At 31.5% G+C, this 26,705-nt stretch overlaps 1 protein-coding gene across 1 annotated transcript; it reads left to right on the forward strand.

Annotated features, from left to right (window-relative positions):
* The first annotated feature begins 4,030 nt into the window (after window positions 1–4,030).
* LOC107914863 (uncharacterized) lies at window positions 4,031–15,793 on the forward strand. Its single transcript, XM_041102560.1, has 15 exons — window positions 4,031–4,188; window positions 4,271–4,394; window positions 5,388–5,469; window positions 6,591–6,694; window positions 8,009–8,135; window positions 8,890–8,984; window positions 9,259–9,382; window positions 10,046–10,126; window positions 10,993–11,091; window positions 13,209–13,367; window positions 13,472–13,529; window positions 13,627–13,691; window positions 14,495–14,539; window positions 14,713–14,886; window positions 14,983–15,793. The coding sequence occupies exons 2-15, from the start codon at window positions 4,357–4,359 to the stop codon at window positions 15,484–15,486; spliced, it is 1,755 nt and encodes a 584-aa protein (XP_040958494.1). The 5' UTR covers window positions 4,031–4,188; window positions 4,271–4,356; the 3' UTR covers window positions 15,487–15,793.
* Window positions 15,794–26,705: the final 10,912 nt, after the last annotated feature.

Raw genomic sequence — 26,705 nt, forward strand, 5'->3', positions numbered from 1 at the left:
ATTAACTAAGTTTTCAAAATATAAAATCTTTTATAAATTAGACTATAACTCAAATCGACATTAATAATTAGATGTTTTTGCAAAATTGAGATAAACACGCTAAGTTTTTCTTCAAAGATAAGCAGATGACCTAAAAAGGCTGTTTTGAAAATCTAATTATTTTACTAGGTCATTTCAGTGGCCAATGTAGCCTTCAGAATCCAACTGTAACATCTAGGTCGGGTTAGGGAGGTTACATAATATTATTTCCTTTCACCTCCAATTTTATCTACTAGGTTCACCACCTTATTTCTCTTTCTCTCACCTTCCTTATTTCTCCAAAAAATGTAGAAGATTTAGTCCAATATTGGTGAGTATAAAAAGCTAGCAAGTTTTAGTGCATTGTAGAATGAAAAATGTTCTTTTAAGCTTGAAGATTATTTTTCATTTAAGCTCATTTTAAATATTCTACTATTTTTCACTCACAATGCTTTTAACCGAATCCATTATTTTATCCATTCGCTTTGCTTTTAACCCTAACAATGCTTTTATTTGCTCAAGTATTTTTCATTATGCACATTTTTGTGAGAGTTCTATACTCACCATATTGTCTCATATCTTCACTTTTTTTCACTCAATTTCTTTTGAAACCACCAAGATGTCTCTACCTAAGCCCTCAATATTTATGGCCTGACGTCTATTTTGTCATGCAATAAAAGACCAAAGATAGGGAAAGGTTCAAGTTTCAATTTAATTTTGGCTCAATGTTTCAATATTATAGACAAGTTCATCAAGGAAGAGTAAATAGGCTCAAACATGGGAATTAGGGATACATAGCATAAAGGTAGGTTATTTAAACACGGGTTATTCAAACAATGCCTTAGGCCATCCTTAAGCATTCCACAACCAACAATTTCTTTCATTCTTTTAATTAAACCAATGAATAATAATTGATTTAGCCATAATGTATCTACAAACATCTATAGTACTTATTTATCATATAGCACAAAATTGAACATTTTTACATACGTAATCACTTTAAGTCTATTATGCCATTTAACCACATAAAATGATTAGTCTACTTTAAAACTAATCAGATTATCTCATATCAATCAAAAAGTTGCATTCTTGACAAAAATCAACACATAATTTATTATTCACAACCAATATTCTCAATTTTAACATCATCCAAGCACCGTACAATTCAAACAAAATTTTTTTGGGGGATATATATATTCAAAATTTGAAATAAATAATAAACAAGACAAGGAAAACACACAAATTATGAGTTTGTAATTTTTTTGGAAGGATTTGGATTCGGTCCATACATGTTTTTTTTCATTTCATATGAAATGTTTTCCAATTTAATTTTATTAAATTAATATATAATGATTTCACAATCTTCTTTTCAAATTCGAATTTAAGAAAGCGTTTGGAGAATAAAAGAAAAAGGGTTGGAAGATGGCTAATGTAAAATGAAAATCAGAACAGAAAGTTTTTGATACGAGTCTCCAAGGCCCAACCCAAGAACGCGATGGGCTCAAATTACCACAAGGCCCGATAACGAGAGCAAAGGCCCAACAAATGCGTTCCAAACTAAATGAGACCATTCAAGAGTTTGTTAGCAAGGCCTTAGATGCGTACGCGAAAGAACAAGAAAATCAAGATTCACTTTCTTGTTTTCAAGAAAATCAAGAAACCGAATCTTGGCCCAATTTTGCTGTTTGGAGTGATTTCAAGAATCGAGAAAATCAAGATTTCAAATCTTGGAAATCTTGGTCCAAGAAACCGAATCTTGCAGCCAAAGCGTATTGGATCTCCGTTACGAGCGTCAACGACCCAATTTTGGTAGAAGATGGATCATGAGCCCAAATTCTTGAAGGTGAGGCCCAATAAGCAAATTGTAGCCCAATCAAGAAATCCATACATACTTAGTTGAAAATCAGGCCAAAAATGTCAAAGGGCCCAATTTGTAGAACTTTTAAATTTTTAATTTAATTTTTAGGCTCTAGGAATAGGATATGTTAAATTCGGCCCAAAATAGCCCATTTAAAGTGTTTGGCCGAAATTCTCTTATTATTTTATTAATTAGGGTTAATTTTTAAGTTTTCTAATAAGACTAGGATTAGTTTGTGGCCTATATAAGTGATGGCCGGCCACCCCTTGTACTCATTACTCAATACATTAAATTTTCAGTTTTGATAAAGTGCAGAATTTTCTTTGGGGTTTTCTCCAAGAATTCTCTCTTGAGCTTTCTTTAGAAGTTGTTTTAGCAATCTTGTGATTGTGAGAGTCATCTTCAACCTTCTTCTTACCATTGATATTCTTTGGAGGGGAGATTAGAGCCGTTTGAAAGGATTTGTGAAATCTTTCGGGATTTCAAGGATTCTTAGGACTTTTCTTTAATTCTTGCTGTTCAATTTATTTTCTTTAATTCTGCTTGTGCCGATTCTTCTTCTAATTCTTTTGCTGTTCTTGTTTGTGTTTCAGCCTTGATTAAACTCCAAGAACTCTTCGTTTAATTGATCTCTTGTTGGCAGCTCCTAAATCGATTCAAGTTTTCCCCAATTTCTAGGGTTTTGCCGATTGCTATTTCCACGTGTTGGGTGAAAATTCGACTGCTGGAATTTGGGCATTCTTGGCCAAATCAATTTGTTGGCCGATTCGCATTCTTTCTATACTTCCAATTTCGTTTGAGTCATCTATTCTATTTCTTTGTTTCTTGCTGCTCTTGTAATTGAATTTGGGGATTTAAATTCAAATCTGATTCGGTTTAATCTTAATCTTTGTTTGTGTTTTCAGATCTGTTCGTCTAGGGCCTTTCATAGGAGTTTCTCGTGTCTTGGCAACTCGATCTTGGTCCACGCGCAACCTTATATCAGTTTTTGTCAGATGTAATCAATGCAATTTTGAAAGATAAGGAGGTGACTAAAGACAATAAAGAGGGTGGATGGGACTTTGAACACCTCTTTGGGGGATAAAGGATGAGAAAGAAAATGATGAAATGTAGGGAAATGAGAGAAAATAAAAAATATAATGTTTAATTAATTTTTTATTTAAAAATTCTTATTTAATTAAAAATGATATGTTTCACATTTTAATTAGATCTAACATTTTTTTTAAATGGCGGAACGGTTTGGATCAAAATTAGTAATATAATCAAAGTTTAAGTATCACTTTATGTCAAAAAAATAAAATAAAAGGTAGCTAAGTAGGAAAAAGGCTATAATTTGGTGGTCAATTTTTTATTTAAACCTTTTCTGAATGGTAAAAATATTTGATTGGAGTTTGGTAAACTAAAATAATTATGACAAAAAACCTTAAACAATAAATTTGAAAATCGATTCGGCTCGTTGATCTTTAGCTCAGTTGACATCGTTGCTATTGCAATACTTAAGAGGTCTTGGGTTTGAACATGTTTAAGCATGTATTTCTTTTAATTTAAGGGTTTGAGAGTTTATGAGTAGAAGTAGCACAAATCAAGAAAAAATAAAAACTGACTCAAACCAAAGTGTTTGGATGATTTATAGAATGTAAGTTTAAAAACTATGACTACTCGAAACTAAATTGTATTCTATTTTTATTTAATTTATAATTAATTTTAATTTTTATGATAAAAACAAATATTTTAATTTAAAATAGTGAGAGTAACTTAAAAACTCTATAAAAAATCATATATAAAAGGTATTGATTATTTTTATTTACTTGAAAAATTATTAATTTTTATAAATATTTATAAAAATTCTTTAAAATTTTGCCGAGTAATAATAAAAAATCATAAAATAATTTTTTTCCAAATAAATCTAAAAATAAAAGATAAAAATAAAAAATTAGGCGGATAACCAAATTATAATAAACGATAAAAAAATCCAAAAACCCAACCCAACCCAACCCGAGTAAAAGTGTAACAAGAAAATCGGTTGGGCTCCACTTATCAAGACCTCTAACCCAATTACTTTCAGTCCCAACTCACTCTCAAACACGTACCAACTTCTTGAGCACGTGCAAACAGCCAGAGAGGCAAAGATTAAGACACTTGGTTGGGCTGGCATGGCAACGAAAACCAAAAAATTATTATTTTAAAAAAACATTTCGTTTTTGAAGGAAGGAAAGAAAGAAACTCGGGAAACATCAACAGCAACAACAACATTTGACAAAGTTGTTGTTCTTCTTCTTCAAAGAAAACCCTTTTTCTTTACTCATCGCAAGGTTCTTTTTTCTTTGATCCGCTGCTGTCTTTTTCTTTTCTTTATCATAATAGTATAATAGAATTTCTTCTCGCAAACTCTAGGTTTTTGTTGTTGGGTTTTGGAAACATCATTAACTCAACAAGAACAGCACAGCCCAGATCACTTTAGTTATCATTTTTGGAAATCTATGGAGCAGCTTGTTAACTTCATAATACGCCCTCCCAGGTAGTAATCTTTCCTTTTTTAATTTTACTTTTTTTGGAAAAAAATTACCTTGTTTCCCTTTTTGTTGAATTTAATTTTTTTAAAATTTTCTTTTACGATCTTGTTTCCCTTTTTTTTATAAAATTTAATTTTTTTTTTATTTTTTATGATCTGTTCCATTTGGCTGACGAGGAAAGTTGTTAAGAGAAAGGAAAAATTGGGATTTGAAATTTAAGAGAAAAGAAAACCATTGCTTTTTACTTGCACCCCTTTTATATAGCATCAGATTTGAAGTTTTTATTTTTGTATTCATGTTGATCAGTTTCTAAGCAAGCATACCTGGGTGATTATTATTGTTATTATAGGGCTCTTACCGTTGGAATTTTATAATTTACGTTACTTCGTGGTTCCCTATGATCTTTCCATAATTTCAGAGCATGTCTGATTATTTGTGATGGCTTTCTGTTGGCTCTTGATTTGGTTAATTTTATTAATTTTGTGTAATTTTCTTTTCTTGTGCATATATAAATATATATTATTTTTCTCTTGTTATGGGAGTTGTGGGTATTTGAATTTCAAACCTTTCATGGGTTCTGGCATGCGAGTCTTTGGGTGATTTTGTTATTGTTTTCTGTTAGACTTATGTTTGGATTAATAATAATAATAATAAATACTGTAAGTTATAGTTTGTTCAGCTTAGCTGTGGAATTTAGACTATTATTGGTAAGATTATATCTTCATGAATGTAAAACTATAGCCAGAAATTTAGAAACATAAGTCATCTGGCTTTAAGCATATTGTTGTAACGCTGTTCTATGCTGGAGATAAGATGGTATATAATCAGCAGACTTATGGAAAGGGCACTGAGATCCTTTCATGAGATATTAAACAAGAAAGATAAGTGAATCAAAAGATAGTCAAAATCTTTTTTAATGAACACGTTTGGGACATCATTAATTTAAGACTGAATATTATTGTACCCAATTTCTAATGGGCATTATTGTTTGGTGGCAGAGCTGAATACAATCCAGAAAGTGATCTTTTGGATGAAGAGTTCATGTTGAAAGGGAAATGGTATCAGAGAAAGGATATAGAGGTACAGTTTAAAGTTATATACGCCTGAAAAATTTTAGATTTATTTAGTTTCCTAAAATTTGTAACTTTATTGGTTTTTCCCAAACCTATTTATGATGTTAATCTGTTCATTTCCCTGATCCCTCAATAAAATAACTTTCTTTAAAAAAATGTAGTAGTACAATAGATATGACTGCATTGTCTTGTCATCAACACATTCATATTACTGGTAAACTAAAACCAGTTAGTTAGGTGCCCCTAGCAATTGTACCTCTTTACTTTCTCTTTTCCTTTGGCAGGAAACATTACAGAGAAAGGTCATTTTTTTTATACTTTTCTTTGACTTGATTCGTAATTTTGAATCTTTTCCTTGTTGGCACTTGGCAACCATTGTGGTGCTGGCATGTGCTTTATGACACATTATTGAAGATTGAGGCTCATAGAAATTTGAATTGCCGGCCATTCTTCTGCATGTTGGTACAAGATAGGCTAAAATCAAATTCTTTTTACTTGTAAGCCTAGGTTTTTGTGTCAGAGATGCTGTTTCAATTGCAAAATCAGTTCTGAAACTACATTTCTGTTATCATTTTATTGGGTGGGCTGGTCTGAGGTGTGTTCTAACAAGATTAATACTTTCTTTATAAGAGGTAACCCTAAATGAAGATTTGATTGACTTGCAGTAATATTGAAGTTGAGATCTTGTTAGTTTAGAAAGGAATCTCTGGACATCAACATACTCGGAAGAAATTGCTTATGGGGGTATGTGTAGATGGTTTGAAAGGCTTAAGGTCTTCAAGCACAAAGTAAACAGCCTTTTTGGTCTAGATAAGATGTAAAGCTTGTGTACATGGATAAATCAATAACCATAGGAGTAAAACTGTTTAAACTGTTGATTTCCTAATCTAATTTTTATGTGATAATATTTTTGGACGTGTAATTAGATCATGAAGAGTTATTGTAAATAAAAATCTTGTCCTATTTGTGTGTTTTCATTTTCTTTAGTTGCGAAGTGAGAGGGTTAGTAGACAACCATTTTTTGTACATACCTGAGCAGAAAATTATTTATTTATTTATGATTTCTTATAATTAGCATGAATTTAAGTTGCTCTGCATCGTAAGTCTTGTGTTTTGGCCATTTTGCAGGTTAAAAATGGCAGAGGAGATGTTCTACGGTGTAGTCATTATGTACCGCTGGTTAGTCCTGAAGGGAAACCTCTGCCCTGTGTGATATACTGCCATGGAAACAGGTGACATAGAATTTTTATTGGTCCCTACGGAAAATGTAGGCAATTGAATAATTATTTGTGGAAATTAAAAGAAAAGGAACTTAAGATTTGATTTTCTTTTTTTTTTTTAAATTAAGGAACTTAAGATTTTGCATTCACACAGGAAAGGGCCTTTTTGTCCAACTTGCTTGTATCTATCAACTCCAACCTTCTAATAAATAGCATTGGTTTTTCTTGGTATAGATATATCTGGATAAATACCCTGCTTTTTATTTACTTTCTTTTTTCGTTTGCTTATATGGTGTACTTGTACTAGTGATAATGAAATTTGGTAAGTTATATCTGCAATAACTGTTAGACTATTGATTTTTCTAGCTATACTTTCTGTTGCTATCATTTCATTATCACTTAAACCACCTCTAGCAATATAGAGTTTTGGTTCTTTTATTTTCAATTTATTTCATACAGCTTAGCTTTTGCATACTCGCATTTGTCTCTTTTCTGTAATCTAGGCACCAAATACTTGAGGATTGGCAGGAAAATAAAGGAGTTAATACACCTGAATGAAGGTTATTGTAATTGGGATATCGACATTTGAATCAAATTACTTGTATCTGCTAGTAAACTTATATTTGGATTAGTTGGTTTCTTATTTTCTTTCTAATGTTAATTAAATAGTTGGTATGCAAGGCAATATTAGAGCATCAGTCTTGCTGACAATTGCTGAATGACATTAAGAATTTCCTTTTCTTGAACATTTATTAGGAAGAAGTGTTGGAATGACATAAATGAGAAAAATAAAAGATAATGCATTTTGCAAAAAAAAAAAAAATCGTTGGAAGTGGGTTGTGATAGTTTCAGATGTGTCAGTTGCTTAGGTATTCTGTATTGCTGACGGCTAGTGTTAGGTTTCCATGGCCGCATATTCTTGCTGACAAATTGCTGAATGACATGAAGAATTTCCTTTTCTTGAACATTTATTAGGAAGAAGTGTTGGAATGACATAAATGAGAAAAATAAAAGATAATGCATTTTGCAAAAAAAAAAAAAAATCGTTGGAAGTGGGTTGTGTTTGTTTCAGATGTCAATTGCTTTAGTATTCTATATTGCAGATGGCTACTGTTAGGCTTTGATGTCTAGTTTCTGTTATATCCAATTGTTTCTTACTTTCAGATCTAATATATGTGTGTATCCTATTGTTACATCTTCTATGCTGGCTGCCAACCAACTAAAATGTTGTACATTTTTACTTGACTCTTTTTAGTTTATTATTACAATTACTTAGTGTGTTGTAGACATCATTTCTGACTGGTAGCACATCTTGATTTTGTGCAGTGGCTGCAGGGCTGATGCCAGTGAAGCTGCTATTATTTTGCTGCCTTCAAATATTACCGTTTTCACTCTTGATTTTTCAGGATCTGGGTTATCTGGAGGAGAGCATGTCACCTTGGGTTGGAATGAAGTGAGTGGCTAACTAACTACTTGAACAAAAATCCAGAACTTTTTATTGTCACTTTTCTTATGGGTGCAGGAAAATACCTTTTCTTGTATTTGATTAATATTTTTTGATAAAGCATACATCCTTTACTTGTCGTGAACTTGTAATAATGTGTATCTCTGCAAATTGGCTATATTAATTGTTGTTTGTCTTGGGTTATTTGGGGTATTCTTACTTTATATGTGTTGAATAGCGACTGTTAGCTTTTTCTTGGTAAACTTGTTTTGGGGTGAGTACCTGGGTTTTTAGGCATATGGATTGAAGCTTGATTAAGCTCGTTAGTGTTGACCACTGGTTGAATAAAGTATGACGTTTGAAAATGCAATCTCGTAAGTTAAATAAATTAAAAAGCCTAAAATAGCCCTTCTCCTCTTACTTTGATACTTCTCCTTGGTATAAAGTGAATTCTTCTTATTAATTCACATTTGGAAGTTCTTAAAATAACAAACCCATATATTTCTAAACAATAAAAGTGAAATATTGTTCACTAATTTTGAAACACCAACATTGATCTCTGTGAATTTATACAGAGAAGAAAGATGAGTTCAATTTATACTACCAAGTGAAAAAAATGTAAAATTCATCTTAAACAAGGATATTTAAGGCAGTGGAAAGTGAGTGAAAAGCATGCAACGTATGGATGATGGTTGGATACTTTTTCCGATGACAAGCTTGCATGTCATAAACTTCTGCCTGATTTTCTTTTCCAATTTTTCAGAAAGATGATCTGAAAGCTGTAGTTGATTATCTGCGGGCAGATGGAAATGTCTCTTTGATTGGCTTATGGGGCCGCTCAATGGGTGCTGTTACCAGGTTTCTAAAGCCCTTGCCATCTTCTTTTCAACTTGCTGTTCTAAAGATTTGAGCGGAAAAGCACATCTCATAGTTTCCATCTTACCAACTTTAATGAATTTCTGGAGTTTTATTTAATGATTTCCTGCCTCTAACTTCTCAATTATATATTAAGAACAATTGTTTAAGTTTGATGTCTTTCCTCATCTGCTTGTATAAATTCATGTGAACCTATTATAGCGGATGTGTTTCTGCATGTTTATGTGACATCAAGGATGTAAATGATTGTTCACAGCCTAATGTATGGAGCTGAGGATCCTTCAATTGCGGGAATTGTTCTTGACAGTCCTTTTTCTGACTTGGTCGAGCTGATGTTGGAACTAGTAGATACTTATAAATTCCGTTTGCCCAAGTTCACCGTAAGTATATGCTTTGTATTAATTTATTATTATATATTTTGTTGATTTTAGCTCTTTTTGTCTATGTGGGTAACGAACTAACCACCACTCTAGCATATATTTTTGGTCATAAAGATTGTATGGGAAATTTAGTGCTGGCAACTATTGTAAGGAATGGTGGTGTTATATCCAAAATAACAGAAATAAGAAAAACTGTAGTGTTGGGATTTTAGTTCTTCATGTACACATTCTAACTACTGCATCCAATAATTAGCATGTTTTCTTCCCTCTGATTGGTTAATCAATTGACTGAGGGGCAAGTTCTGTTTTGCAAGTTTATTTAGTAGATGCATTTGTATACATTTTATTGCTGTCTTGTCAGTCTATGCCATGTTCTTTCTAATTAACAGTCAAGTACAACTACGGACAAAATGAAAAATTTTAAGAGCAGTGATATAAAATTGACTCTGCAAGTAAAATATGTTTTAAGTTGTTGACAAGTTATGTTGCTGTTGAAGTTGAGTTATCAGCCTTTGTCTTTTTGTTCTATTGTTGCTTTCTGTGCCCAATTTATCCTGTCTAACTGCTTATTGAAGTGTTCAAATTTTTTTATTACAGTATAAGAACCTTGAGATAAGTGCTTATGTTGTCCTATGACCCTATTTCTTTATTTGCTTGCTCCAGGTTAAGTTTGCAATCCAGTTCATGCGAAAATCTATCCAGAAAAAGGCAAAGTTTGACATAACAGACCTGAACACCATCAAGGTTCTAGTCTGGAGATAATTTACTTTTTCGCATTGATCATGTAACTCATGTTTCTGGTTTCCCATGGCCTGAGTTTTTTCTGATTTTTTTGAATTGATTTCTTTTGTCAAGGATAATGAAAAAAGGAAAGATGCAAAGTTGGAAGAAGAGAAAAGTAGAAGGATGGAAATCATGTTTTGTCTTCCCATTAGTCTACTTTAGGAAAAATAGGCAACTGGATGAAGAAAATGATTCTTTCCATTCATTTCTTAGTAGAGCTGAGGAGTGGAGAAAAGAAAATAAAAGTTGCATTTTTTTTTTTACAATTATATCCTTTGCAAGTGGAGATAAAAAGATAAAATTTAATAAGAAATAGATGGATAGTCTTGTAAATTTCTGACAGTGGACTCACTCCTCTCTTATTTTCTCGCCTCTATTCTTTTCAATTTGACTTGAGTAGTTTCAATAAGGATAGAAACTGATACCCCCCAACCCCCCAAGAAAGTAAAAAGTTTTAGAAACTGAGCATCTCTCCTAGTTCATTTGTTGTACATTTCTGTTTTTACCTAGCACTAACGAAAATCATTTCCTTCCAACATTTCCACTATCTCTTGCAATCCTTCCAGTTTTCCATTCTACCGTGTAAAGCCTTAATGTTTTGCTTAACATGTTTCTTTTATGTTAAAGTTTATCTAAATAACATTTTGGCATATTACCTTTTTACTTTGTTCTACTAACTTGTAAGAGAACCTGAAAGATAAATTGATTGTTTGTTACTCTCTCTGCTTATTTATTGAAGATTGAATGATTTCACTTGTCAATGCTTTTTTTTTTTTAAATTTATTATTATGTTTGCGTAAAGTTAAATTCACTTCACTTTAATTTAGGTGGCGAAATCTTGCTTTGTTCCAGCACTGTTTGGGCACGCTATTGGTGATGATTTTATACGCCCTCATCATTCAGATCGAATATTTGAGGCTTATATGGTAAGTTGTGTATTCTTTTTGTTGATAGAATTTGATAACAAATTCATATTTTTTATGAATTACTTATTGCAAATATTTAAAATAAAAATAAAGAATAATGGAAAAGAAAATAAGATATTTTTAATAGGAAAAAAAGTAAAAATAATGAAAAGAGTGAAACAACTCAATATAAAGGGAGTGAAAATAGGGGTAAAATAGGAGAGTGGGTAAATAAGAAAAATAAATTTACATAAAATAATAAATTAAATTATCAATTTAACTTTAAAAATATATCTATATTATTAATAAAGTCCCTAATTGAGTTGGGGTCATGAGTCAACCGGGCACCAACTCATTTAGGGAAATTACAGAAATATCCGTCTTTAATTAAAATGAGTTATATTAATCGAGGGTATTTTAGTCTTTTTATTTTAACAAAAACCAATTAAAATATGTTAATGATGAGATTTGAACCCGTGCCAATTGAATTGTACCACTCAACTGAAGCTTTATTTTGATGTTTTTCATACATTTTATTTTGATATGCATAATTTATTATTAAACGCACATTTGTATTCTAAATATGTGGTTTCCACACGCATAGAATTTCTAGTATTTATTATGCAGCTTGGTTTTTATGTACTTTTACTACGAAGTTGATGTCATTGAGTCAAGTGACATCAAATTCAGTGAGAGTTAATAATAGCGTAGATACACACACGCGCGCACACACACACACACACATATATTATCACAAGGTATGAACTACCAGATAAGGTGTGTTGACATGATGTCTTTGTGGACAATTTCTCTTCATGTCATGTAGGATAAAGAAAAATATTTATATTTTGAATTCAAATTCTCAAATCCAAATAGAATGGAAGATCATATATTATTATTTTTAGCCATTAAATTTATTTTTAAAAATGTGCATATATCCTTTATTTCCTTTAATTCATAAATATTTTTTTATATATTAGGAATTTTCAACCGTATCATATAAGGTATGCTTACATGGACTACATAGAACCTATGGTAACAATCAGACACTTTGGCAAATTGCTACATACGCATTTTAAATTTCAAATTCAAATATCAAATCTGATAATTTAAGTAGTTTCTTTTAGTAAAAGATAATGCCTAAATTATGCCATTTACCATATATATTTCTATCATCAAAATATTATAGTAAGTTTTTAAGCCAATAAACAATTGTTAGTTATTATTTTTATTTTGTAACTTTGTCTTTAAGAGGTATATATGTTAAATTTATTTTTCTAATAACTAATACATTTTTTTTGATAAAAACAGATTACTAGATTAATTAAAACAATTATTTTATCAGTTATTTGAGTAACAAACTTTTCATTATAGTTATTTGGAGATTAATGTTCATTATTAAATCAATGAAATTTTGGATGGTAAGCTTACTAAAATATTGAATAAAGACCATTAAATAATTTACTAACTAAATTACCTCATAAATGAACTTGAAATAATGATTAATTTTATTAGTATAAAAATCAAAATATTTATTTACTTAATATTAAAAAATATTTTTTTTCAAGAGTAGATCAATTGTATTTAATACTCTCAGGCTCAAACTATCATAAATATTTATAAACAAGTTAATAATCTAAAAAACAAAACCAACACCTATGTATTGTATGGGATTAAAGCTTGTTGTTTATACATGTATAGAACTGCAAATTGGAAAAAGATGATAATCATATTTGTATAAAGATACGTGATTCCTCTCCCTTTCAATTAACCTTTCAAGATGATTGAAGATATTCCAGTTGATGGCTTTTCTCAACTACTTGCTAGACCTGTATTTTCTTTATGGCCTGCACTTTGGGAAAAAAAGTATTTACTTGTTTTGGCCTAGAAAGAAGGATGCGGTTTATAGGAGAGTTTGGTACCGTAAGTTGTGGATTCCATTTTTCATTAGCTTTTATACATCCAAAAAAAAAAGTCTACCTTTCAAATTTCAATGTGTGTGATTGAACATGGTTTTCTATCATCTATCTACATTCATAAAGGATAAGTTATAAATTGAATGCTGTTTGAAGTCTCAGTTTTTGAGCTATTCTTGCATTTCATGCAATGCTTTGTGCATTGATTCACTACTTTTTCAGGGTGATAAGAATATTATCAAATTTGAGGGAGACCACAACTCGCCTCGTCCTCAGTTTTACTTTGATTCCATAAATATCTTTTTTCACAATGTCCTGCAACCTCCCGAGGATGAGGTGGGGGCAACACTTTATGATTCAATACATGATTATTTTGGTAAGGTAAGCTGAACTCTAAAATTAAGATGAGGATAAGGTGGTCGTAGTTTTTATTAGAAGTCCCTGATGTCATATCTACAATCTTTTGCTAACTGATTTACATTCAGGGTACTTGGGCCATCCCTGAAGTAGGCTTTTTCCCAGATTCATCAACTGCATCTAAAGGTATTACCAGTGTACCTTGTGTTTCTCCCTTAAATGCCAAGTTTTGCTACTCCTGTTAATGATATTGTATTGCGCTGGTTCTCTTACTGGTTTCCAGCAACTAGCAGCACATCAGATGCCATTAACCAAGTCCGTTCCAAAAGACCTATGAGTCGAACAGAGGTCAGTTTAGTTTCTTTATTTATTGTCGTTTCTCAAGAATGAGCTGTAAATATTTTCTTCATTCATCTTCAAATTTACTGCATTTCAAGGGGTAATGTAATCTAATGAAAATCTGGATACATGCATGGATGAATAAGGCTCCATTTGGTTTCTGAATTTTTTTATTTTATTTTCAACAAATAATTCAGTTTACTTTTTAAAAATGGAAAAATACATTTGGTAAATAGAAATAATTTTTGTTTTCAATAGTGAAAACATTAAAAATATGTTTGGTACCTATTTTCTATGACAAAAACATGAGAAATAAAGGAAAAGAAAAATTCTAAATTTGTATAGATTTTAATCAGGGTAATAGATTTGAATTTTTGTGTTTAAATGGGTTTGAGTCAGGATCAGTTTATTTAATGTTAAAAACTCTTGTTTTCAATTTTTCCAGAGAAAATGTGAAAATAACCTTTTATTGATTTCTAATTTCATTTATCTTCATTTCATTTCCTAAATTTTTTTTTTAAAATTTTCAACCAAACATGTTTTTCTCAATCTTTTTTATTTAAAAAAAGAACGAAAATGAAAATGGCTTTTATTTCTTGAAACTAAACGGAGCCTAATATTTTGTTTTACATTTGAAACAGACTTCTAAACTTAAGAAGAATATGAAGGAAAAACAATGTCATGAATTTGAAATCATTGTAAACAGTTCTATGCTTTATCGTTGTTTATGGTTTATCATCTTAACTTAGAAAGAGATACAACTTTTTATTTATTTATTTGTGCCTAATATTTGTGGCTTTTATTATGCCCAGGTTCCTTCTGATATACCATCTGAAGAAAATCTCCCTGGATGTCAGGTATTCCCCCGTCCCTGTATTTTCCAACTTTGTGAAATGCAAAGGAAAAAGTTCTATAAATGGATGCTGCACTAAAGACTTGTTGGCGGTGTCACTAGAATTGTAATCATATTGTCATATGATGTGGGAGGGAGGAAGATGAAGGTGTCACTGACAAATAGTATTTACTGCAGGATAAAGATACCGTTGATAATGGTTCATCATCATCCAATATGATAAGTTTCGAATTATCCAACGGTCATCCCTTTGACCCACATGTGCCAACAACAATGGATGATGATCAGTACGTAGAATATCAACTGGATGACTTGACAGGCTTCCCATGTAATGTGGAGGAAGAAGAGAGGGTGAGTTGAAAGTCTCATCTTTCATTGTGTCCAAAACAATTCATGGCTATTTAATCAACGTATAACCCTTCATCAATTTTTTATTGATGGGTTCAGATGTTTATGGAAGCCATAATTGAGTCCTTAAAAGACTTAGATATGCGACAACCTCAGACAGAAGAGCAAGCCAAGGCTTGTGCTGATTCTTCAGAGTCTGCAAAGAAAGATGAAATAAATGGCAGGGATACTTGTTCCACCACAGAAAAGTCCAGTTCCTTGCCTCTAGAATCCACTTCCACTCAAGTGGTACATGTTCAGGTACCTTTTGAGACACAATCCACCTTAGTAATCAATGGCTCCAATGTTGGCCTGGAGCATGCATCCCCTGATACTAGCATGTCATCTTTGGGACGTGCATTTGATAGATCTCCGTCAACCGAGGAAACAGTGAGCACATCCTGTGCTCGAACTGATACATCAGCAAGTACCCAAAGTTCATCTGATGCTGACATGTCAGGTAGCACAAAAGCCACTGTAACAGTTATACGGAACCCCTCTAATAACATCATGGATGGTTTGATGCGTCGCTGGGATCTCAACTTCTTTCGAAACAGTCGATGAAAGGTAAGATGAGCTTGTTTGAGCTGCCTGGGGATTGTATTATTTTTGTAACTAAGTATAGGATCCGTAGCTTTGTAAAATGTTACAAAAAAGGGGGGGGGGGAGAAAAAGAATGGTTTGTGATGTGCTAAGAAATTTGGTTATAGTGTCATTGGCTTTCATTGTCTATTGTTTTTAATTTTTGGTGGAAAAAGATGTAATGTTTTTTTTTTTTTTGGGGCACAATTAGGGGATTGTATGGCGATACCCATTACCAAAAATTCTTTGATTTGCTCTGACTGTTATATGGTTGATGATATTTGCTTTAGCCATCTTCCTTTTCATTTATTTATGTTTTGATAATTGAGAACGGGATAAAATTATTAGGGACTGAAATCTTGTCTTGTCAGGTGAGTGGCTCATTTTCCTTTTCACTGGAAAGGTAAGCTGGGCTTTTATAATGTTGACTGCTTACTTTTGTGCATATGAAATGATGGAAAGTTTGGGAATCAACTCTCCATCGAAGGTTTCTCCCTGCCAAGCTTAGGAAGTAACTTTCCCAGATATACCCCGAAGCTCCTCATCCATAGAAGAGGCCGAAGAGTTCGTTAACTCTGGAAGCCAACCGAGTAGTCATGCAATAGGCCCCTTTCGTGCCTAGGGCACTGACCCCCCCGATGCAATAGTCAATACTTTAGGGATCCTTGGAACCTTGAAGCGGTCCAAACGCTTCGAAGACACATGCTTTTTGTCCATAGGGTAACCATGGTCTCTCTTTGTTAACCTGGTTTATTTTCCTCATTTGGAACCTCGACATTTCAATCACTTGTGTAACCCCCCAAACTTTTGGTACAGTAAATGGTACTGTTCTGAGACTCAATACAACGAAATTTTGAAGAGAATTTGAAAACAAGTTCTATAAATGAAGTCTTAAAGAATCGCTTTGATTTTTAGAAGAGGAAATTTGAGAGAATGATTGTGAAAATATGTGATTTTGGTACAAAGGGACCAAATTATAAATTTTGAAAAATAAGAGGGCTACAATGTAATTTGATCAAGTTGAGGAAGTAAGAGCCAAGGGCATAAGGATGACTTATAATATGTTTTAATTTGATGGAATTCAATTTCGGGACTAAATTGTAAAATTCAAAAAGTAAGGGGACTTAAAGTGCAAATTTTTTCAACAATGAAAAAATGAGTTAAAAGCATTAATAAGGTGCTATGCTACTGGAGAAGTGAGTAGATCTTGTTGCACTAATCTAGCTAGAAAGAAACCTTTTACTTTATTTCCATCATCTTCTTCATTCGAGGCTAAGGTATCAAGTAGGTTAGTAGAAAAATGGACAAATTGTAATATTTTATAAAATTTCAAATCAAGAATCAATACCCCTACTTGGTATTGATACCAATTTGAACTTCGAAGTTTAGAAAAAACGAACAAAAATCAAAGGTATTGATACCTTTTATAAAGTATTGGTACCTTCTACAAAGTATCAATACGTTACCCTTGTATCAATACTATTTTATAGTTCGATTTTTTGAAAAATAAAAAAAAATTATTAAAGTATCGATACCCTTCCCAAAACATCGATACCTCATAGAAAATTTTCAAATTCTACATTTGGTATTTCCAATCTATTATCAAACCATACCAATTCACATCTTAAATACCAATTCATATGCCTTATCTGCATTCTAACCAATATCAAAACATGTCATCTTTAACTATGCATCAACAATTCATCCTTATACCATTTCAACTAGGATCATAAACACATTGATATACATTCAATAACATACTTATACCCTATTTTTATTAATTAACCAAATAATACCATTCAATCAAACTAAACAATTTCTCAATGCTTAAATTCCTACCAAGCTCAATATATATATGCCTAACATATCATCCATCATCTATTAACTTTCATTCATCAACATTAGCACATATAATTAAATTATACCAAAATTCAATTACCAACTTAGTATATACATGTTTATAATCATTTACTAATTTCAAATTCAACAATCCCAAACATAACAAAATATTAAGGTGACTCCACTAGGTACATGCCAACTAACAAAACAAAAAGGGGATTCACTAACATTGTTGAGTCTAGGATTCTATTTGGATGCTGAAGTCAATGTTCGAGACCTCACTTGAAACCTAACCCATGAACAAAAAACAAAACATACGCTGAGTAATAAACTGAGTGGTATTTCTATAATCGAACATTATAATACAACTTAAATCAATTAAAAACACTTCATAAAAAGGCCATTCAATACCAATGCCAAACAACATGTTATAATGTACATTCCACTATATGAATTATTCCATTCAAGTTCAATTAACTAGTATATGAGTATCATACATTATCACAACATATCCCGAATCGAACTGATCGATTTGTCTCAATTTCATAACAATCTTTCGTGCTTATAATCCGATTTACATAATTTTTCACATTAGCCATCAATTTCATTTGTCATTATCAATTTTACATTTAAAATCCCTATTAACCTAACTCGAACTCGAACAGATACATGAATCCAACCAACACACCAATTTTGGCACCTAGTGTCTCATCGAAAAATCTGAAGTAAATAAATTGCATCTAGTGCTCATAGGTATACCTGAAGTAAAATTTGTGCCGAAGATTCTTTGATACATAGTCGAAGTAACCCGTACTCAACCTATCATATGACATGCCAACTATATCCGACTTTGTCTAAACAATTAATAGGTATTGATTTGTCTAATTCATAATATAGTTCAAATTTCAAAATTTATCATTTTCAATTAATCAACCAAGTTATCAATTCATAAGTATCATAGCATGATTCATTCGAATTCAAAGTCAATTTTACATTTACATCAATTTAAAATATTTTAAATTTTATTCAAATTAGTCATCTATCTCAATTATCAATCAAAATCGTATCAAGTCAACTCAATTTATCAATTTTAGTCCACCTCATAAACTTACCATGTAAAATATAATAGATATACAACAATTGAAGTGGTTCGAATTATAGAAATACAAATCAGGAATTCCAAGCTATTTGTCGACGACTTTAGCTTTTCCTTTTCCTCTTGAGGAATAAGGCCCGACGTTAGCTACAAATTAACATAAACATATAATACCATCAATATTCAACCAAATTCACAGTCAATTTTCATTTTATAAAATCATTTTAATTAATTTAGTCCCTAAAATAAAAATTTTTATAACTTTCAAATTTGAGCTTCAAATTCAGAACTGATCTCAAATACACCATTCTATAACTTTCTATTATCAATAATTACAGAAAATTTACACCAATTTTAAAATTTATATACTTTAGTCCCTATGTTAAAAAAGTAGCAAATTAACATTACAAATTAGTTCTTTTTCACTTATAATCTTAAAATCTATCAATTTAATACTTAAAAAATTCAAGAAATCATCAATGGAAATTTTCTAAAATTTTAAAAATTTTACAAATTGGTACACAGGCTAGCTAAATCAAGCTCTTAAGACTTCAAAAACATATCAATTACAAGAAAATGACTAAATTAACTCACCAATTGAGGGACTAAAGTTTGGAGCCCTAAATCAATTCCTTCATCCTCAAAAATAATGGTTTCAGGCCTTTAAAGAAGATAAGAGAAATGATTTCTCTTTCTTTCTATGTTTTCATATATATTAGTTTACTTTTATAATTTATAATTTAATACAATTTTAATTTTAATACTATTTTAACAATTTAGCATACCAACCATCCACTATAATTCTAAAATGGTATATTTTCCATTTTAGATCTTGGTTTAATTGCTATATAAATCCTTAAGCCTTTGGTCAATTATAAATTTATAGTTGTAAACTTTTACAATTTAGTCTTTGAGCCCTGATTAAATATAATTTTGACTAAATTTCTCATCCAAAATTGAATTCACATATACAATAAGTCCGTAAATATTTAATAATAATATTTACAGGTTTGATTTACGGAAAAGGTGTCCCAAAATAGTCTTTTCTGACACCACTCAAAACCGAGTCGTTACATGACATATAAAAGTACGAGTTTGAAAAAACTTTTGAACTATTTGAAATAAAATAAAAGTTGTGATAATTATATATTTAAAAATAATTATAATTTAATAGAAGTTGTGATAACTACACATTTAAAAGTAATTAGAATTTAAATTAAATTTATTAATTTAAAAATTGTGATAATTTTAAAATAAATTTGTTATTTGAATAGAACTTTAAGTATAAAATATAAGGAAAAAGGAATGTGATAATTATAATTTACCATTATTAGCTAAAAAAATTGATATAGGATAAACTACACCATTAGTCACTAAACTACGTGTAAGTTTTAGTTTTGGTTTCTTAACTAAAAAAAAAGTTACAATTTTAGTCACTAAAGTTTTCAAAATTATTTTTTTTGTCACCAGATTGCTAAGTGGCACTTTTTTTAGTTGGTATAATAACATTTTTAATTTCTAGTTTTTATGCTTTCTGTCAAATTGACCATGATTATATATATAATGATAAAAAATTGAAATTCTAAGCATATTAATTATCACTTAATTAATATTAGAGTTAATTATGTTAATTAGTTATTATTTTGAATAATGTTACTTTGCATTAATTACATATCTTTTTCCCAGTAAGTTGGAAACTAAGGTTCTTGATTTAATCCTGGTTGTTCTACCTCCTAGTAAGTATTATAGTTATGCATGTTAAGTTTTTGAAGAAGTAAAGATGTTAATAATTGTAGGAACAGTAAGTATGAATGAAACGTCTTGCATGGAGGTTATCTATGATTGAGATGTTAGCAAATTGTATGAAAATGGGTTTTAAATGGTGAATTTGTGTTCTTTAAGCAGTGGTTGCTGCTGGGTTGAGATGAATGTCCGAGTCTAGAGCTTCGAGCTAAAGTTTAGGTGAGTATTAGGTGAGTCTCTATTTTGACTCCTACATGTTAATTGTTCAAGTAAATACACATATTTAGTGATAAAACCTCAGGTAATGGGTAAGTTTGTGAAGTATAGTAAAGATGTTATATGTGTACAATGAAGTTATGTATGAAGTACTATATGAAGAATAAGTGATTGGTAAGTATGCAGGTAAGATTTGATATAAGGAATGTACGAATCGATCAACTATGTGTGAATAAATTTGGGTAAGTAAGTTCTGCATAAAACGTCCCTTGTGATGCCTTTAGTAGTTTAGGTATATTGCTAACCAGATTAGCAGATCATGATGTGAAAATAAGTGTAAGACCATGTGGCTAAGACCCATGACAATGTATGATATGAAAACACTCATAGTGTAGCCTCCAGTAAGATGAAGGCTGGACTGACAGATCACAACATGATGGGTAAATCCATGTGGCTGAGACCCATGGCAATATATGGTTGTATGAATATTCATGGTGATGCCTTCGGTGATGTGTAGATCGAACTGACAGATCACGACATGAAATTAAGTATAAATCCATGAGGAAGAAACTCATGACACCTTTTGTGAAAGTCCGATGGGACAGTAAACACGTGATTCTATATGTTTTCTTGTGTGGAGTAATCTGCAAAGCCTTTGCGGCAAGTCTTGTATCATTATATTGGAGTATTCGATGATATTTGTGTGACAGAATGTGGTTATTGGCCCTTGTGGTAAGTTCTAGATAAGTTATGAGAAATATTCGATAGATAAGTATATGATACATCTGAAGTTAATCTGATTGAGTTAGTTTCATGATGTAATCAAATAAGTCTTAAGGGAAGTATTGTGAAAAGAAATGTGTATCTGTGTATTCAAAGAAAGTATCTGCCATGGTAATCTGTTAGTCTAAGAATATGGGTGTATTGGTAATCATGAAAGATATAAGCATTTTTTAATCTAAGTTAGTTTACATTACGTAGTGCTGAAACTTGAGTGTCTAGAATCTGTCATATTTGAATGGTACCACGGCTCGTCTTGAAATATTATGAAATTCGAGTTGTTTGTCATATTGGTTTATTTTGGTATTATGTAACAAGGATGTGTTGGAATTCTTTTAAATAATCTAGAATAATTCTTATTGGTATGAATATGCATTGATCTGAGACAAGATATGATATGATTATCATACTTAGTAAGGCTATCCGCTAAATGAAAAGATATGTAAGTAGTATTCGCCAAGAGAATAGTATTGGTATCAACTGTTCTGGAATAAATGTTGAAAGGTTGTTTGATGATAATAGAAGAGATTGTATTGTCTCGTAAGATCTGGAGATAGCCAAAGAGTTAAGTGAAAGATAATAAGTAAAGAATGGTAAGTGGCGTGTATGTAACGACTCGATTGTTAGGGGTGTCAAAAAGTGAGATTCGAGACTCTATTCCCGTAAAATGAACAATATTTACGGGGTTAGTTTTGTAGTGAATTAGTTTTTGGTTAAGTAATTTTCATGAAATTAAGAGTTGTTAAGGTACAGGGATTAAATCGCGTAGGTGTTAAAAGTTGAATTATAGATTGAAATAAATAAAAACAACTAAAGTAGCAATTATATCTTTGTTCTTTTAAAGCAGATGGACATGGGTTAAAAACAATTAATGTTATGTTATTAAATATATATTGTTTTAAGTAACTTTAATGTATGCATATAATAATAAGAAATAAACATAATAAAAAGAAACTCTAAAGAAAGTGGAAAGAGATGAAACAATGCATGCAAATTAAAAAGAAAGAAAAGAAAGAAAGAACAGAAGGAGAGGCCAACAACACCTAGGGTTTTTTAACTTTCTAACTTCAATTGGTTAGTCAATTTAGTCCATTTTCTTACAATTTTTACGTTTTTGGAATCCCAGTACTTAGAGCTACTCGACCCATGTTAGAATTTTTAGTATTGTTTAAGATTTTAAATCTTGTCATTATTGAATATTTTTAAGTACTAGGGGTTAAATTGATAGACTTTTAAGTTAGAAGTGGAAAAAAGACTAAATTGTGGAATTAATTATTAATTTTGAGTAACAGGGACTAAATTGTAAAAATTTCAAAATTAAAGAGTAGAATTGAAAATATAAAATTTCAAAATTAAGGGGTAGAATTGAAAATAGAGAGCTAAATTTAGCTTAGAGTGAAATTAGTATAAAATTTGAGGTTAAATATGGATATTAAAATTAGTCTCGATTTAGGGACTAAATTAAGGATTAAGAAAAATATGGTGTAACATTTGAAATTTAATGAAAATTGAGTTGTGTATCATTAATCTATTGTAATTATTTTATTCTGTAGCGAATGTCGTCTCGGAATCCTCAAGTAAGAGAAAGAAAGACCAAGGTCGACGTCGAATAGCTCGGAATATACGGTTTGTGTTTCTATAATCCGAACTAAGTTATAAACTGTTGCATATTGAATTGTTGTGTATGATAAGTATTGAGGTGAGAACTCTTGTACTTGGGCTGAATTGAATCCATAGTTGATTTGAATGGACAAAGTTTGTATATCATGAAATGTGTTGCTTATATGAATATTGAATTGAATATATATGTGACAATGTACATATATGAGATTTGGACATTGGATGTATTGGAAAGTGAAAATGGAACCCTATTAATTGTTTTGGGCTAAGTCAGATATAGATGGTATGCCATAGGATAGGAAAAGTTTAGGGATTTCTTCGACCTTGAGTCGATAAGGCACTGGGTGTCAATTTGCTTCGGTTTAACCGATGAGACATTGAGTGTCAACTTATATAGCGATGGGTGTAGTTATTACTTCGAATTTATCCGATGAGGCACTAGGTGCCAAACTGGTGTGTTGGTTGGATCCGTGTATCCGTCCGAGTCCAAGTCATGTTAATAGGGGAAATTAAATTATAAAACTTATATGTGATATTGCGATGACAAAGATGAGAAATGGATATAAGATGGGAAATGAAATATGAAATGATGAAATGAGATATGAATATTGAAATGAAGTCATATATTGAACAAAGGGATGAATCATGCCACTATATGAGTTGAAATTATCAAATGCTATATGAAATGTCATTGTCATGTACAAGAGCTTGTAGAATTTAGTGGATGTGAATAAGGATTGAGCAAAGTTTATATTATTGAATTGAAACATATGTTCATGACATTACTTGTGCATTCTTACATTTTAATTACTCATATCATGTTTAAATTGTTCGAATTATAGAAATACCACTGAGTTATACTCAGCGTATGATTTTGTTTTCTGTGCGTAGGTTAGGTGCTTTCAGCTTATCATTGACCCAACACTTAACAACGAATCTCGGACTCAAGTGTAGTGATGTTCTATTTTGTAATGGCATGTACCTAGGAGGTCCTTTGGCTGATGTTGTTTATAATGTGATGATATTTTGGTTTTCTAGTGAAATAATGGTTATTTGTATATATGGTTGTGGTTGAGACTATGTTTGATATGATAGCTTAGTTTAATGTTTTGGTATATGCTTAGCTTAATGCTTGGTAGCATAAGTAGCTAAATGTTAGTTCAATTTTGAAAAATTTGGTATGAATGAAATTTATGAATGGTTGATATTTTGTCAAATTGTTTGAAGATATAAAATGTGATACCAATGAGGGTACATTGGTTAGGAACTTATGATAGTTGTTTTGGCTTGTTTTAAGCATGTTTAATCATGTTTTGAATAGGTTAAATGGCTGGTGAATTGGTTGCTTAATGTCTAAGTAAACACAATTTGGTAAACTTGAGTTTTAAGGTACATTTAGGTACACACGACCTGAGACACGGTCTGTCACAAGGCCGTGTGACCCAAGTCAGTGAGTTACCCGGGTAGAGACATGGGCTGAGACACGACCGTGTGTCCCAAGTAAGTAAGTTACATGGGCAGAGACACGAGATGGGACACAGCCATGTGTCCCAACTTCAAAAGTCACACGGTCTGGGGCATTCCACACGGCCTATCCACAAGACCGTGTGACCCCTGTTTCTAAGTATTTTTGAGATTTGCCCTAAACTTATAGAATTGTTTCAAATTAGTCCCTTTTTTTATAGGCTATTTTTAGGGCTCCGTAAACTTGTATTCAGGACTGTAAGAGTCTTTTTACTCTAATTTAGAATAGTCTTGTTATGTATCCAACTTCTAGCTTTCAAGAGGGGATAAATATTGATAAGAGTGTAGACAGTGGAAGACCAAGTTTAGCATTACATAGCATGACTCATTATTCGATTGTATGAGACACTATTATGGAAATATTAAATTAGCATGTATTGCTCCCTGTATGATGTGATGTAAATAGTTAACTTGCAGCTTTACTTATGATGTAATTAAATGTTGTGATTGTTTAGTAACGCTCGTGACCCTAATCTGATGATGGAGAGGGGTTAGGGGAGTTACAATGTAAGTATGTATAAAGTATATATATAGATCTGAAGCTGTTAAGGTATTCGCCAAAGACAGAAATGGTAATCCAAAAAGTCAAAATGTAGAATTCGGCAAGAAAAGTTTAAAGGTATTTTATACTTAAACTCACTGAATTTGTATAACTTACAAATGTTATGATTATGTTCCAAGTATTGTTGTGAATGATTACTCTAGGATGGACGACACTAAGAATGTGCCAAATAAGGGCGAACTGAGTTATTATGCATACAGTGGTCAACCTGGAAAAGTGGCATATAGTAGAATTACACCTTTTGGAGTCCGTCTTTAGTAAACTTTTATGTTGTAATTAAATTATGATAAGTCTAATGTAATATTTTATTTTTACTTTTAAATACTTTTCTTTAATAATGAGACCTTTTACATAATAAATATGCTTTAAAATCAAAAGTATGTGTTGTATGTTCTAAAAATTTGTTAAGTATCGTGATGTAATATCCAAGATTTGGACTGGTGATTTAGGTCAGGCTTGGGCATTACCTGCTCAAACTTCATTTTCTAGATTAATCATGAAATGGGAATTTTTTTTCTCTATATTAATATTAAAAAATAATTTGTAAAGTTTTGTGATAACATGTTTCTATGTTTATTTCTATTGGCATTTTTTATCTAAGGAAGAACAGAGAACTTAAAAGCTTGCTCACAAACGTGCTAGCAAGGAATGAAAAAAAAAACTTATTTTCATTACTTTCAACAAAGCATTACATGATTTTTATAGATAATCATCTTACCACACTCAACTAATCCAACTAACCTATCTTGAAACTTGAAAAACATAACTTGTACACATGTATAAGCTGATTAATCAATCCAATCCGCACCTAATCCCATCAAAACGTTACTAACCCAGTCTATTGTCAACTAAGTTTCATAAAAAGAGGACTTGACATGTTTTCCATGTATTGTGCTACTGCTCGCATGCACTAAGGCATCATCTCGCAGTTCGTAGTTCATAGTTCACATGTATTACTTATAGTTTGACTTATCGTAGGATAGCTCACTGTTTGACTGTTCACCATTTTGGCTTGCACTTGGACTATCCTCCCTTTGGCTTGTACTTGGACTGTCCGACACTTGGCTTGTACTTGGATTGTTTGCCACTTGGCTTGCACTTGGACTGTCCGCTATTTTGGCTTGTACTTTTGTCTTGTACTTTTGCATCTCGTCAAGTGAGAGAGTTGCTGCATAGATGGCTAAGTTCTAACACTCCTCCTTGGCTTTCATGCTAGAAACACCAATGTTGTTTCTTGTGCAGCTTTTTCAAAATTTTTAGGCTCTAACACTGCTAAGTCACATATATGATAAGCTTCAACAATATGCATTGTGCCTTTAACAGGAAGGTCATCGAAACCTTCATCTTTAGCTTCATCTTCAACTTCAGTCATCTTCTCAACCAAATTTGACATGTACACTTGACTAAGGGACTTATAATTCACATGTCCTTGTCTTTTGTGCCAACTATGTGATTCATCCATTGAACTAGTATAGGCTCTTGAGGCCACAAAGTTCCAATCCAGCATAAAGCTTTTATTATTCATTGAGATTGTCACAACTTCCTATCCCAATGAATCAAATATAGTGCAAAATTTATCTTTAAAAACAATAGTGTATTTCTTCTCAAGCAATTTACCAATGCTAAGAAGATTATGGTCTAACTCAGGCACTTAAAAACATCTGGGATCACTTTAGTACCTGTTGGAGTGCTGATTAGCATATTACATTTTACCTTTGTCTCAATATGTTAACCATTTCCAATTTTGACTTTTGAAATGTAAATTTTTTCAATCAGCTTGAATATCCTTTCATTTGAAGTCATGTGGTTTGTGCAACCACT

This window comes from Gossypium hirsutum, chromosome D10, assembly GCF_007990345.1.
Source record: "Gossypium hirsutum isolate 1008001.06 chromosome D10, Gossypium_hirsutum_v2.1, whole genome shotgun sequence".
Taxonomy (NCBI): domain Eukaryota; kingdom Viridiplantae; phylum Streptophyta; class Magnoliopsida; order Malvales; family Malvaceae; genus Gossypium; species Gossypium hirsutum.

Coding starts and splice junctions, on each gene's coding strand:
- LOC107914863 (XM_041102560.1), top strand. CDS start 4,357: ATGGAGCAGCTTGTTAACTTCATAATACGCCCTCCCAG. Junction 13,530..13,626: donor TTCATCAACTGCATCTAAAG/GTATTACCAGTG, acceptor ACTGGTTTCCAG/CAACTAGCAGCACATCAGAT. Junction 14,887..14,982: donor ATGTGGAGGAAGAAGAGAGG/GTGAGTTGAAAG, acceptor TGATGGGTTCAG/ATGTTTATGGAAGCCATAAT.